Genomic DNA, 15,399 nt, shown 5'->3' on the forward strand with positions numbered 1-15,399 from the left:
ACTCGGTTCCAAGCCTTCTCCGCAACATCATCCGCCACGAGAACAGAGGTAAGAATATCATGGGATACGGTGGCGTATATCCATTGGAGAACCACCGCATCGAGCCGTTTCCAGAGCGGAAGATTAGCCGCCTTCGTTGCATTGTACGCGGTGAGTTCGGTGGTGTCAGTTGGTGGTATGATGTGCTCAAGTATGGAGTAGACGCGAGCTAGAACCTTGAAGAGTGTCGCCCATTGGTGATAATGGCTGGTTTCCATGTCAAGGGTGATTGGTATTAAGGATTTCACATTCGTGACGGTTAAAGCAGAATGAAAATTTTTGTCAGCCATTGAAGAGAGATAAGGGAGGAAGAAGATGACGGCTAGGGTTAGCAAGAAGGTGACGGCTAGGTTTAGGAGGTGAGGAAGGAAACCTAATCTGATACCATGTAGGAAATCAGTCTGTAATCTGTATTGATGTATGATAGTCAATATATACAAAGTAGGTATCTAACTGTCAGCATAATACTAGGCTAAATTATAGGACCTAATTACTATACATAAGGAAGAGATCACGCCTAATATACATTTGCTAATTATGAAAAGATTATCCTAATATTTACATTGACTATATCATAGTCTATCAATTAGTCATGATTAGAGCAAAGTGTCTAATTTGTTCTTTAAGTATAGTCTTAAGCTTATGTTAGAATAGTGATCACCAAGTACAATAAGGCTGTTATAAAGTACTGGAAGGGAGGCAAACACTAATTTTGAGCTAAGCCCATATGAAGGGAATTAAGATCCGAGGCTTATAATGGAGGTATATTAAGGCTTTCCCACACATTAGAACTCCATTATGATTGTTTCCACTTTTAAGTCCTACTTATCGTGTTTAACGGCATATTTTTTCCATCTGCGTGCAGGTGCCATCCACGAGCTAATGAACTTGGGATTATTCTAGGAAACTGAAGTAATTTTTAGTTGTGTACCTTGGTTTATGTCTTTAAGAATCATGATTGTAATTAGTAGTTACTTAACTCCTTTTGTTAAGGATTTTTTCATGCAATATGCTAGTAGTTGAACAAATCGAATAGTGATGGGATGTGTTGGTGAAGTTTAAGATTTTCGTTCAACTTATGTTTCCAAGACTTAATAGCAAGCAATGTATATGTTCTGTTATAGATATCTAAGTCCTATAAAATCAATTTGTTTTTACTAGCTGCAATTTAATTGCCGTTGAAAGTTGGTTTGTTTGGTTGGGGACTATTCTGCTAAGTTTAACAATCTTATACAATTTCTATACAGCAATTACTAGACACAGTTGATGAGAAATTGTAAACATCACCCGTCGGCATTTGAAGAATTTTAATCCATTCAGTCTTTATAGGAGATACATTTGATATTATGCAAGAAAATGTTACAAATCTCTACCAATTTGATGAGATTTTGGTAAATGTAACCTCTTGCATCTATTTATGTGAACAAGAATAGTATAACTTAATTCATACATATAATTCCTTAGAGGCCTTGAACATACTGCAACATTCTAATTTCTTCCTATTCCTGTGAACAACATTTTTTTTCTTGCAAATAAATGACTAATATTATTCAAAAGAAATATGAACGTGATATTGGGAAGAGCTAAAGATCAAGAGAAATACTCATATCTTTCTATTCAACAATATGGATGAACTTTTTCTCTTAATAATATCAAGCAAATAAATATAATTTTTCAAAGTTTTCTTCTTTAACACGATGCGCGGGTACTATACTAGTAAGATTTAACAAGTGTCTTGTTTCAAAGAAAAAGCAACATTGTTATTTGAAGTTTGAGTGCTTGTAAAATAAGTTTGGGAGAATCGGGGCTACTTTACGCATTGAAAGAGAATACGAAACACTTTCTTGTCCAAAAATAATTAGATTTTGATGCGGATCTTAGCAAAGCACATTTTAATAGTAAATTTATATAAAAGGTACTATTAAAGTGTAATTATGTAATCCTGATCAATTCGAAAATTGCTAGAATTCATATAAATCCATAGATCATGTTTCTATAGGCATAAGAGATTTTTCCTTTATGTTAGATTAACACACTCTATACTATATTTCAATAAATAGATATCCCTATTATCATACGAGTCCCCATTTTCAAAAGAAAAATTGGATGAGAGAGGATCCCATCTAAACAATCTTATTTTTTTAACATTGAAAATAAACAAGCCATTACAATTGCCGGAAAGACTATGCCTACTAACAACACAAAAGTAGATGCAAGGTCCAAATTTGTCATAGAAGGGTACCTCGATTCGTAATAAAGATTTCCTCTAATAATAATAATTAAGTTAAAATTTTGAATTCTATTGAGATACTCCCCGCATCCATTTTTACTTGTCCTGTATTAACTTGGCACACAGAAGCCATAAGTAGAATGATAATTTTATTATATCACCCACCCCCGTGACCTCCCAAAAAAAGAATCTTAATAGTTACAACATGCCATGTAGTTTGTCAACCTCAATATGTTTTGCCTTTTCATTTTCACTCTTCAGTGCGAGTAGAAAGTTTTTTCGCCTTTTCTTCACTTTGGTCAAGAGGGCCAGTGGACACAGGAAGGGAGCAACAAAAGCGTAACGTTCATCGTGGAAAGAACGATGCGATTTATTCTACATAATCCATAGTGAAATTTAGAGAATTGGATTGGATTCTATAACATAACCAGGAAAACAGTTAAAGCTAAAATGAATGCTCCAACTAAAAGATGGATTTTACTTATATAACACTTCAAATATAAAGAATTTTTACTCCATTAGTGTATTACAATATTAATCAATTGTAGCAAATAACCATTCTTATTTTACAAGTTATCAATCTTACTCTTTTATGAATGGTTACCTGTAGTTGTCTTTCAATCACCTATTAGTGTAAAAATTCTTCACTGTCATCGTCACTGTATAGAAATTAAACTCCTTAAAGATGCATATCAGTACTGCAAAAGAAAAAGAAGGTTCTCTGCATTGATCAGCTAGAACAATGAGTATCTTGTTCAAAGGTCTATAATTCACTAATCTATAAAATTGGACAACATATACAAAGATCAACATTCTCTGTTTTGGTTTATTGTAAACAAAAGCAAATTTGTCAGAGAAACAGGAAAGGGGGGAAAAAAAAGAGAAAGGGGAATAAGAATTTATGTATACTTAGTAGGAAAAATTCCCTCTAGTGAAATGGTTTCATTTGAAAGCATCTGAAACTGAGTAAATGAAGTCCAAGAAGCCTGTTCCTTTGAGAAGACCTTTACCCGTCAAGAGTTCAAAATCCAACAGCAACAGGAAACCAATTGCTGCTGCTTTTCCATTTATCAGTTCATTCCTTCCAGTGAACCCAAAGGCCTCTTGACCCTCGTCGACAACCATTCTTACCTAAATACAAATAAGGAGAATCAGATCAGAACGTGTCATTTACTCCGTAGGACGAGTTTGTAGCTAAGCAAGATTAAGTTGGTTTTATTACCTCATCTACATTGACGTCACTTGCTGTTACACCAGGCTGAGCCTTGCCACTGAAAACAATCTCGGCAGATGCATCAGCTTTTCCACCTCTCATACTGATGTAGATATTCTCATCGTCGGTTTTAACAGGATAAACAAACAAACTTCTCAAGGCGGGAGTAAGGACTCTCAGCACAGGGTTATTCGGGTACCATTCTTTGATGGCTCCATTTTGCAGATAAAATGTGCTATCTGTTGTAGGACACACGATACATCCATCCTGTAGGAATTTGAGATTTATGGGCTTTTACATTATCGAATCCAGAAAGAATATGCATATTGTCAGCATGTTCATGCGGCATGGAGAAATGCACAATTTATATGAGGCATGAAACATCATTATTGTAGAAATTGCTAGCACTCAGTAATAAAAACATCAAATAATTGGATAACAAGAATTCTAACATAACATGAAAAGGAAGTTTTATGCTGCAGCAGCAGCAAAGTGCATTCAAACAAACACACATTTTTGTTTTATAATAGCCCCTTAATTTAGTAGTATATTTTAAGTCGAACTACTAAAATTGGCAAGGCCAACATCTTGGCTACTGGCTAGTTGTATAATCTTGCAAAAATATAGCATTTCATCATTCAAGCAGAAGCTAGCACTATGTAAATGAAATGAATTAATGGTTTGCCATCTTTACACCATATCTTATTTCATTTGTTGTTTAATCATTTTGTACTTGTAAATTTCTCTAATCAATTTGTAATTTTAAATTTCTCTAATCAATTTGTACTTGTAAATTTCAGTAACACGTATAAACTGCCATATATTTGTAACCACTACTAGAATTCAGAAGATTTTATATAAATATTTGGGCTGAAATGTTCTATCGGAACAGAATGCTAGTCATGTCATGACATTTACACAGTGCCAAAGTCATACCCTTCACCAGCAGACCTTAGAGGTTAACTTTCTTCACTGTGCAAATGACAAAAATTATCCCTCATGCATCAATTGTAATTTTAAGTGAAGTCCTAAGTGAGTAATTACAAACTCAAACCAAAATTTCATGGATATGGTACTCCTAAGGAACAGGGAACTGAATCGTCACTGCCCAGAAAACCTAATTGAATTGACAGAGAAGAAAAAGAGAGAGAACAGCATTGAGGGAGAACAGAGAAATTGCATTCTGATTCCAAAATCCAATATCTCTATAGAAGCTTCCACTCCTTCAAATTTGCTAGGAAGGCAGTTAAAACAACCATTCTAGCAACCTAACAAACTAGCCAGGTGATTATTTACATATCAATTAACAGATTCCGCCTGCCCCCTCAAGACGTTATACACAAATAAATTAACAGGCTCCTAGGTGCCCCTTCAAGCACTATGTACATATCACTTAACTAACTCCCATGTGCCGCTGACGTGCCTAATAACAATATGAACTCGTTCGCTAGCTTCTTTTGCAGTTCATATTAGAGAGGTACAAAGGAAATTAGATGTTAAAGGCACTCCAATACAGCTTGCCTTGCAGACACACCTATGCTCGTGTAATACACGAACCCGTTGCTGTGCAGAATTTTGATTGACTGACTGAAATTAGCTGGAAGAGGGCTCTATGATCAAGACAAAAACAAGTCCTAAAAGTAAGCAATATTTCCAGATCCTCATACTTGGCCCCTCAACCAACGTTGCGAAGAGAAGATCAATAACTTCCACATGAAATATAGTAGCCCTGCCAATTAGCATTCTCTTAGAGTCCCACATTGATTGAAGGTATGGTGTTGTAGTCTCTTTATATGGTGTTGGAAAATCTTCACGTCGTGGGACTCACTTTTGAGGTAGAACTAGGTCTGAGAACAATTTGTGTTGCCATAATATTTGAGCTAGACCATTCCTTGATGGTAGGTCCCATGTTATATTATTCATGCACCAGCTATCCATCCTAGAATGCATAGGGCGCTAGAGACTCGCATTGGTTAAAGGTAGGGGTTGTATTCTGATTTAGGATAAATCTTACCTTATGAGCTAGCTTTTGTGGTTGAGCTAGGCAAGTATATTTTTCTTAGCACATTGGATTTGAGTTTTGAGTTTTCAATCAATCAATAATGAATTACTACCTGCAGCCCATCCCCGGACCCTGCTAAGGCAGGATGTTTTGCGCACAGGGCTACCCTTTAATGAATTACTACCTTGGAGTAGTAGAGAGGGTAAGAATAATATGGATACTAGACATTCATAAATTGTCAAATGAGCACTAAAATCACCACAGTATTTCCCACACAATTATTCAAATGAGCCCAAATTTTACTGATTTTTACACTGTTTTGCAATAGTTATTTTCCTAAGTAGGCGTTTGGACATGCGGTTTGAAACCATGGTTTGAAACCATGAGATGAAATCAGCGTTTGGACATGCATTTCATCTCATGGTTTCAAACCCCAAATCATCCAAAAAGGCATGATTTGGAGTTTGAAACCATGGTTTCAAAAATCTTAAATATAAAACTTGACCCATAAGTTTATATTTTAGGAAAAAAAGACCGATAAGTTGTTAAATATTTTTAACAGTTACTCCCACCAACCATTTACTAACCTCATTAACTTCTAGCAACCTTTATTTATGTCTACCATGTGGGAGGATTATATTAAAGAGTAGTTACATTGCTATTCATGTTAAATTTTCATTTTTATTGAACAAAAATTTGATCAATTGATGTTGTATTTTTTAGGAAGGCTTTCTAGTAGCGTATTAATTTTCTTATGATCTATGACTTGCTCATTTGGTAAGATTGTATAAGAATTGAGAATGTTTTGATAGTTTTCACAACTTGTGGGTTTTTATGTCTATACGAGAAAATACAACTTAAGATATCCAAATTACATATCCAAACATGGTTTCAAACCATGTCCAAACGGCTCGAAAGCTACCTTCATTGGCATTTAGGAAATCATCACTTCCCCAATAGCATCACATACAGAAACCAACATCAACAGCTATTCCATCTATCTAAATGACATGAGCCATTGGCTAATCTTTGTAAGCTCACTTATTCAAATGCTTTTTTGCATTCATGCACCATCATCACTCATAATGTAGCGCAAAACGAACCCCCAACACCTACATAGTCCAATAGCCATTGTGTTTGAATTGGCTATAATCACAAGATATAGCCAGAGGAAGGAGAAACCTACCCAAGAAAACTTTACTCACTTAGGAATTTCGCAAACAAAGCATTAAAAGAGGAGCATATTTGGGAAATGGAGTTTGTCTAATCACAGTGTTTTTTTCATTGGACTGGAAATTGCAACCCAATGTCATCAATCCAAATAGAATTATACCCCAAAATCAAGCACTCGCCTCCATCCCATAAATCTTGTCTCCTGTGGTTCCAAGAACTGATTTTTTTAACAAGATTTTAAATCTGTTACTCCCTCCGTTTCAATTTGTTTGTCTTAATTGACTTGGCACAAAGTTTAAGAAAGTAAAGAACTACTTTAAATCTTGTAGTCTTAAATTAAAGATATGTATACAACAATAACATACCCAGTGAAATTAAAGATATGTATAATGTACCAAATGTTTTTTATCTTGTGATCTTAAACATACCACGTGGGATGTTGAAATTAAAGAATTGTCAAATTAGGAAAGAGACATTCTTTTTTAAAGAGACTAAAAAGGAAACTAAGACAAACAAATTGAAATAAACAGATTATATAGTTAGCTTTTCATCTAATTCTAAATGTTTCCATCTTCCTTCCAAGAACTGAATTAAGCGACTAAATTATGGCATAGAGAGAGTATAGCAATGAAAATAATACTCCCTCTGTCCCAATTTATGTGATACAATTCGAATTTCGAGAGTCAAATAAGTTTATTTTGACCATAAATTCAAAAATACAATCTTTAAGTTTCTTGAAAAATAATTTACATATTTAGAAATTACCTGAAGCTACTATAATTAACAATTTTAAAATATTTAATGAGCATACAAATAAATTATGGTGAAGATTTTCTTGTTTGACTCTCGAACTCTGAATTGTATCACATAAATTGGGACAGAGAGATTACAAAAGAAGAGGTAGAAAGGAAGCAAGTAAAGGGGAAAAGAACCTGAGTGAGCTTAGCATTAAGAAGTCCTTCACTATAAGCACCTTCAGCAGGTGAACGATTTTCAATAGCAAAAATAGCATCTTTATACCAAAGCAAGAGTATAGTTTCCCCTTCTTGTATTATAACACGTCTCTCTCCTTTTGGCAATGCTGACAAAGGAACCACTGGCACCCAGTTGAACTTCCCATCTCCTCCACCTGACGCTGATGATCCCTCAGCCACCGAAACCTGATCAGTAGCCTTGCATGTGATCACCTTAACATTCTTGCTACTTCTACTATAACTGTATGAAATGGAGTTGGTTGTTGAAGAAAGGGTAGTTGGGATGAGGGAGGGTGGTTTACGGTGGAGAATGCCGGTGGCTAACTTGGGGGATATGGTGGCCATTGGTTATGGCTTATGGTTATGGGGAGGGAAGAGAGAAAGATGAAGCAAATGGAGTAAATGTGTGTCTGTGTGTGGGGTATGTGTGAGACTTCCTTAATGGCCACATATATATTTTTTTTTTCATGGATAATGAGTTAATTGACAAATATGTACAAAGATGTTATGGTTCGTGAGGAAACACGGTTGTTTCTATTTTCTCTTATAAGGAGAAATTTAAAAGAAGGGAACATAACATTTCTATATTTTAATTTGAGCGTTGCAACACGGGTGCACTAAGAGAAGTTAATCCACTATCAAATATTACGAGGAAATGAGATCCCTTATTTTCTTATATAATTTAAATAAAAAAATGACTTTTTTAAATATTTTATATGTTTTTTTTCAGATTTTTTATGTATAAAAAATGAAGATTTCTTGTAAAAAAATTATAAAACTAAAAAACAAAAATTGTAATGGGCTAAAACATTTCTCCCGACATGATAGCAAAAACAAATCACGATTTATTTTTGTTAACAAATCAAGTTCAAAATATGAAGTCTTGATATGATAATTGCATAGATATTTAAAATAAGTGTTTTTACCCTATGTATCACCCAGCTCAAAATCTATATCTATATATTATTAAAAGGAGAGGCAGAAGCACCACATTAAACCAAGTGGCATAAGCAGCTTGAGACATGTGTACAATTTTAGGACAAAGCTCCAAAAAATTTGGAGTTTGAAAATAATTTTACAAAATCTGAAAATTTATTTTAGGACAAGTGCTCAAGAAAATGCTGCTAAATTTTAGGAAATAGGAATTTATATAAATTAACACATGATCTTGAACACAAATCAATCAGGTCCTATTTTTGTGAAATTATATTTTCACAAAATACTCCTAAGAGATAATTGCAATACAAATAATGTTGCCAAATTTAAGAAGGGTAAAATACGTCTATATACATATTAAGGAGAAATATTTACGAAACATTACGATAGTTTTCTATTTACCAAAAAATAGCATTACAAACCTGTTATATCCCGCATTTTTGTGCAATCGGATAATTCAAGACAATTGCGAGAAGTTAACAAGCAAGGCCTTATTTTTGTTTTGTTTGGCATATGTGTTGCTTATGAAGAATTTAGAAGCGGAAATATTAAGAAAGGCTAGGGGCAAAAAGGTAAATTCGTAATATGACTCATGGAAATGTGGGGGAAGACGAAGGGCAAATTTGGAATTTGGAAAAATAGTTTTCATGAATTATAAGAACTAGCCAAGAAATAATTGGGCTTGAAAACAAAAAAAAAAAAAGGGAAGGCCCAACCGGCCATGGGCATGGGCTAAGCCCATGTTGAATTAAAATCCATGTGATTAAATAGAAGACCACTCTTATTTTCTTCACAATTCAAGAAGTTTCAAGAAGCAAAAACTTGAAGAAACATTAAGGGGCCATTCGGCCATAGCAAAATCCCACAAGAACCTTGGACAATTCTTCACCAAAAATCATTCTCTTCTAGCCAAACAATCCATTGAAGGGTTCTTAGCAAAGTAGAGTGATTTTTGGAGCAAGAAAAACATATATTCATATAAGTTGGAAATTCTAGCTAATTGGAGAATCAAAGAAGAAGGTAAGAATTCATTCCCTTTACATGTTATGGATGTTTGTGCATGTTGTAGTGTATAAAATGAGTGAAATTCATGAAAAATACGGAAGTGGGGGTGGTGGCCGTGAGGTGTAGTATATGTGTGTGTGGCCGTGTAGGCATATGGTGGTGTGGCCGTGTGATGGTGGTGTAATATGGAAGAAAATGAGTCAATTTTATTTAGTGTTTTGGTTGTTATTGAATGAATTCTATGTTGCTAATAAAAGCTTAATGATCTTAGTGAAATTGTAGTAGTTGGAGATGTGTTTTAGAAGTTTATGTAAATTGAATATAATGTTCTTGTATGTATGGAAGACAATGTGATTAGTATGACGTTGTTGGTGTATAAATTATTAAGTTGTTATTGCTCTTAGTGGAGTTGGAAGGTCTTGAAGGAAGTAGTATATTGATTGAATCGTTAGAATGTAATTTGGATAAATCGTTAAAGTAGTTAGTATGATTGTTGACATTGTTGTGGATAGTTTGGCCGGGTTGAATTCCCGGATTGTTGTTGAGTAAAATTGGCCAAGATAGATTCTTGGGGGACGTTGTATTTACAGGGGAAATGCTGCCGAAATTTCGGTAGACAAGTGTTACCTTATGATTCAACTTCTAAAGGCTCTAATTAGTGTTTGGTAAATGTGACCAATTTGTAGATTTTGGAGAATTTGGAACTTGAATTCGGAGTAGCGTAAGAAGCGGAAAAGGTATGTAAGGCTTTACCCTTCCTTCCTTGGCATGTCTTAGACGTAATAGGTTTGGATACGGGCCTCGGGGACAACTCCATTCCTAGAAATCCGAATTTGAATTTGGCCCTCTTTCATTCAGTAGAATTGAATTAAAAATTGCATGAAATGTTGGAAAATTACCTAAACATCTAGAACTCGCACAAATAGGACCCGACTACCTTAAAACTCTCATAAGTGACGTCATGGAATGTAACATATGTAAATTGTGTACGCCACCTCATTCGGCCCGAGGTGGGCCCATGGTTCCCGGATTTTTCTTGGTTGTTCCATTTATCAAACGATAAGTGTTGTAACTGTTCTAATGAGAATATTTCTATGATGACAATGATGAGAATGGTTTCACGTCTCAACGTCTTAAGTTAAGGATTCAATATGAAAATAAGAACAACAAGCTAGTTTTCGATTTCAATTCTATTCCTTATTATGACTCTATTTTCTAAAAGACTCTAAAGTGTATGAATGAATGTTTTATGAGGCTCGTGATCTTACTCTACGTTTTCTCTTAATGCCATTTCCTATTGATAGTCTCGCCTTATAGTACTAGTCCCTTCAAGGTGAGACAAAGTCATGATGATCATTCCATAATGTAATCGGAGGTCACCGACCTTACGTCACTCCGATGGATACATGATTTTCTGTCACGATCCAACCCCGTGGGCCGTGACTAGTACCCGATCTGGGCACCCAAACACATATATCCAATGCTATCTCAACTGTTATCAAACACATTCAAGTATAAAGCAGAAGCCGTCAAGGCTATATTTCAAATTTAGATAATTTCCAGAAAAATTTTGGCAGAGTTTCCTTTTGTTTTACAGACTATCCAAAATAACCCTGCGCACAGAAAATACCAACAAAGGCCACACCGGCCAACAAAGCAACATATAAACATATGCGGACCGGCCGCCGCGGCGAATGGGGTTGCCCCAAACACAACATATACACACATCCGTACAGAAAGACCCTAACCCACAAACATATCTACAGGCCTCTAACAGACTTACAGAGTCATATGACGGGACAGGGCCCCGCCGTACCCGAAGTTGCCATACATACAGAATATACAGAAGACAGAAGGTATATACCAAAAGTACACGCTCCGGACCAAAGGAGCTCTTCAAAATAGCAGTATCTGAGCCCTAGACTGGCGGCGTATCTTCAGGTGCGTCTGTACCTGCGGGCATGTAGCGCAGCCCCCGAAGAACCAGGGGTCAGTACGAAAAATGTACCGAGTATGTAAAGCAGAAACATAACAAACATAATCATAGCATGAACCGGAAGCATAGAAGTATAACGGACAGAACCATAAATCAAACGGACGGACAGAATTATGGTCCAGACGGACGGGCAGAATCACAATCCATACGGACAGGCGGAATCAGAATCCATATCAGACAGACAAAATCAGAATCCAATCAGACAGACAGAATCATAATAGGGCACAGGAACGTGGTCGCCACTCCTGCCTCTGGCGCCACAACATATCATATTTCAGAAGATTTCATATCTTCGAACATCTCCGTCACATAACACATCATATCATAACCACGGTAACCCCGGGGACAGATCACACGCCGGGAAACCGGACACATCATACTTCGTAACATATACACGGTAACCGGGAACGACATATACCACAGTACCCTGGAACCGGACACATCATACTTCGGAATTCATACATGGGACCCGGCCCCCGACAAGGGACTCGGCGGCCCATCCGCACGATATAAACCGGCCCGGGATCCGGTGAAAGGAAGCATTGAGACATCCACGAACAGATTAATGAGAATCCACATACATACAGATCGTTATACCGACTCAATCAAACTGAAGTAGGCCAAATGGCGAGTCAAATCAGGGTATTCGGATAGCGTTCATAATATGCGCCTATATCCTGCTTGGGAAGGCACGACGGATTATTACCAGAATCAGATTTTCAGATGTCAAAGCCATTTTCCAAATTTTCCCAACCAACCAATTCGCGATATAACTATTTAATAATTTCGCAAAGAGGTCAAAATTAACACTAACAACATCCTCCACATTCTACAAGTTAAACACATTTGTTTTCATCCAAAATTTTCTTCAAACCCCATTCTACAAATCAGCCATACCAACAAACGAATTTATCCCGTTATTTCTTCGTTCTAATCCGTTAAAACTCTAAATAAACTTGTTAACAATAAAAAAAAAAAAAAAAAACCTTATTCATACCTTAAGTGCACAGCCACCACGTCCACCCTCTTATTTTTAGTTGATTTTTAGCTCAAATCGAAGGCAACGCGACGTAGAACACTTTTCTCTTCATGGGCTTCGGGATTCGGGACTCCGATTTTGGTCAAAAATTGATTTTTTTTCTCTAGGCTCTCCTATCTCTTTTTCTCTAGAGTTTTCCAGGTTTCTTGATCTGAAAATGAGGGAGAGAAACTAATTTTTTTCTGTTAAAAGCGTGGGTAATGGGCCTGACCCGAATTGGAATCGGGTTGGGCCCATTTCACTGCCCAGCTTGACCTTTCGACCTTAAAACGTCCATATCTTCTTGTACCGACGTCTCCTGGGAGCCCACGACCTACCGTTGGAAAGTTATTTCAATTATCTACAACTTTTATTTCTGGGCGGTTTCCCAAATTCCAAACTTATAATGCCGTTTTTGCCCCTCCAAGTCAGGTCATCCGAAAATGTTTTCTTAAAAATATTTGTTTGGAGGGCTTCCACTTTGATTTGGCCTCAGGGCCCTTCACGGGTTGTGTTTAAATTTACATATACGATTCATATAACTTTTCACATGTCCCACAAAAATCTTGATGTGTGCGCCCTACCTCAGCTTACAAATAATTCGACGTTCGAAAATGCAGGATATAACATTTTCCTTAGGCTCTCCTGCATGCTTATATGATATATGTGTATGATATGTATATGTACATGGGGGGAGGGAGGGAGATATGTAGGGGAAGGGACATATGTTGCGCTATAGACGCGTTGCCACCTGGTCAGCTGGCGTTGTATCATCCCGGACGCGGGACATATGGGCGAGCCGACGTGTTTCGGCGCTATGTGGGCGAGCCGACGTTGTTCGGCGCTATGACATGATATGATATGATATGAGTGTCACACCCTAACCTTATTAGGGTGTGATGGGCACTCGACCCCACATACAGAGCCGAGCGAACCCGCAGACCCTGATTACACACCTAATGTTTTTTTTTTTTTTTTTTCCAGACACGAATCATACTTACTCATCTCGTATGCCAGACGGATTACAGAACGTACAAATTACTCAAATGATGTCATATAGCAAACGGGCTACAGAATATACGGAAGGTCAGAATGCTTACTCTCCAACACAAGTCATGCATATCGGAATCGGATATCATATCACATACGCGGTAACCCCGAGGACATATACCACGCCGGGACGAATACCATATCATACATACGATAACCTCGGGGACAAATATCACGCCGAGGGACCGGTTACATCCTATCATATACATGATAACCTTGGGGACAGATAACACGCCGAGGAACCGGTGAACAATACCAAGGGATGCGCACGATAACGTAGGAACGTGGTCGCCACTCCTACCCTTGGCGCCACAACACATCATATTTCAGAAAATTTGCTCCGATCTCCGTCACACATCATAACATAACCACGGTACCCAGGGGCGGACAGATAACACGGCACCCCGAGCCCGGACACATCATACTTCATAATATATCCTCGGTAACCGGGGACGGACATATAACACAGTACCCCGGAACCGGACACATCATACTTCGGAATTCATATATGGAACCCAGCCCTCAACAGAGGACTTGGCGAACCATCCGCACGATACATACCGACCCGGGATCCGGTGAAAGGGATCATAGAACATGCACGAGCAGAGTAGTGAGCAACTACATGCACATAAATCGAGACTCGATAGAATGATCGAACGTGCCATCAGAATAATCATAGCAGGTTACCCATATCAGAATGCTTATATTAAAATACTTATGTCGGGGTACTCATATCAGAATACTTATGTCAGAATGCTTAGGTCAGAATACTTATATCAAAATACTTATATCAGAGTAGTTATAACAAAATACGTATGTCAGGATTCTCATATCCAAAATACTTATATCCGAATACTTCTATCAAAATGTTTACGTCAAATTTCTTGTATCGGAGTACTTACATCAAAATACTTTTGTCAAAATATCCATATCCAAAATACTTGTATCCAAATACCTATATAGGAATACTCATATCAGAATTTCCAGATACTTATATCAGAGAGTAGATACAGTTCATAACAAATCCAGAACAATAGCCCAAGTTCCTCTTAATTACTATGCGAAAATGAGTCCAATAGAGCAATACAAATGGGGTTCGGGAATTATGGGCCCACCTCGGATTAAGTCGAGGTGGCGTATATAAACTATGAACATTTAGCCTTATAGAGTCATCCATGAAGGTTTCAGGGCAATCTGGTTTCATTTGTAGAAGTTACGGACGTTCAAACTATGTTTCTATCAAAGCATAAGGTTCTTAGTTCAATTTCACTGAATGAATAGGGGTCAAAATCAAGCTCGGATTTCTAGGAATAGAGTTTCCCTCGAGGCTCGTATCATAGCCTATTACAACTAGGACATGCCAAAAGAAAGGAAGGGTAAGCCTTACATACCTGTGCTGCGACCAACTAGTTACGTTTGTGCATCCAACTTGTTTGTCTACATGCAAGAAAGTTCATCCCTTCATTAGTTCCATTATCATATACTTGTTTTAACCTTTCAAACACATTCACTTATATTCTGCCGGAATTTCGGCAGCACCTCCCCTGTAAATATACCAACCCCGAGAATATGGCTCGGCTCCAAATCAACAACAACAACAATAGCAACAATACCAACAACCATAACAATAGTCGTTAGGAGTCAATTGAACGTATTTTAACATTGATGACTCCTACACAATTCAACAACATAACCTCATATTCAATTCAACTACTTACATTCAAACCAACATCAACGTTTATACATTCAATTACTAATCCGAA

General features: G+C 37.0%; 1 protein-coding gene across 1 annotated transcript; it reads right to left on the reverse strand.

Annotated features, from left to right (window-relative positions):
* Positions 1-2,968: 2,968 nt before the first annotated feature.
* On the reverse strand, positions 2,969-8,070 carry LOC132606255 (uncharacterized). Its single transcript, XM_060319663.1, has 3 exons — positions 7,590-8,070; positions 3,492-3,749; positions 2,969-3,400 (listed from the first exon to the last, which is right to left on the reverse strand). Exons 1-3 carry the CDS (start codon positions 7,974-7,976, stop codon positions 3,212-3,214), a joined length of 834 nt encoding a protein of 277 aa, XP_060175646.1. The 5' UTR covers positions 7,977-8,070; the 3' UTR covers positions 2,969-3,211.
* Positions 8,071-15,399: the final 7,329 nt, after the last annotated feature.

Source organism: Lycium barbarum, chromosome 8 (assembly GCF_019175385.1).
Source record: "Lycium barbarum isolate Lr01 chromosome 8, ASM1917538v2, whole genome shotgun sequence".
NCBI classification, from domain to species: Eukaryota; Viridiplantae; Streptophyta; class Magnoliopsida; order Solanales; family Solanaceae; genus Lycium; species Lycium barbarum.

Coding starts and splice junctions, on each gene's coding strand:
- LOC132606255 (XM_060319663.1), bottom strand. CDS start 7,976: ATGGCCACCATATCCCCCAAGTTAGCCACCGGCATTCTCCACCGTAAA. Junction 3,750..7,589: donor TTAATGCTAAGCTCACTCAG/GTTCTTTTCCCC, acceptor AAATTCCTACAG/GATGGATGTATCGTGTGTCC. Junction 3,401..3,491: donor GTGACGTCAATGTAGATGAG/GTAATAAAACCA, acceptor ATTTGTATTTAG/GTAAGAATGGTTGTCGACGA.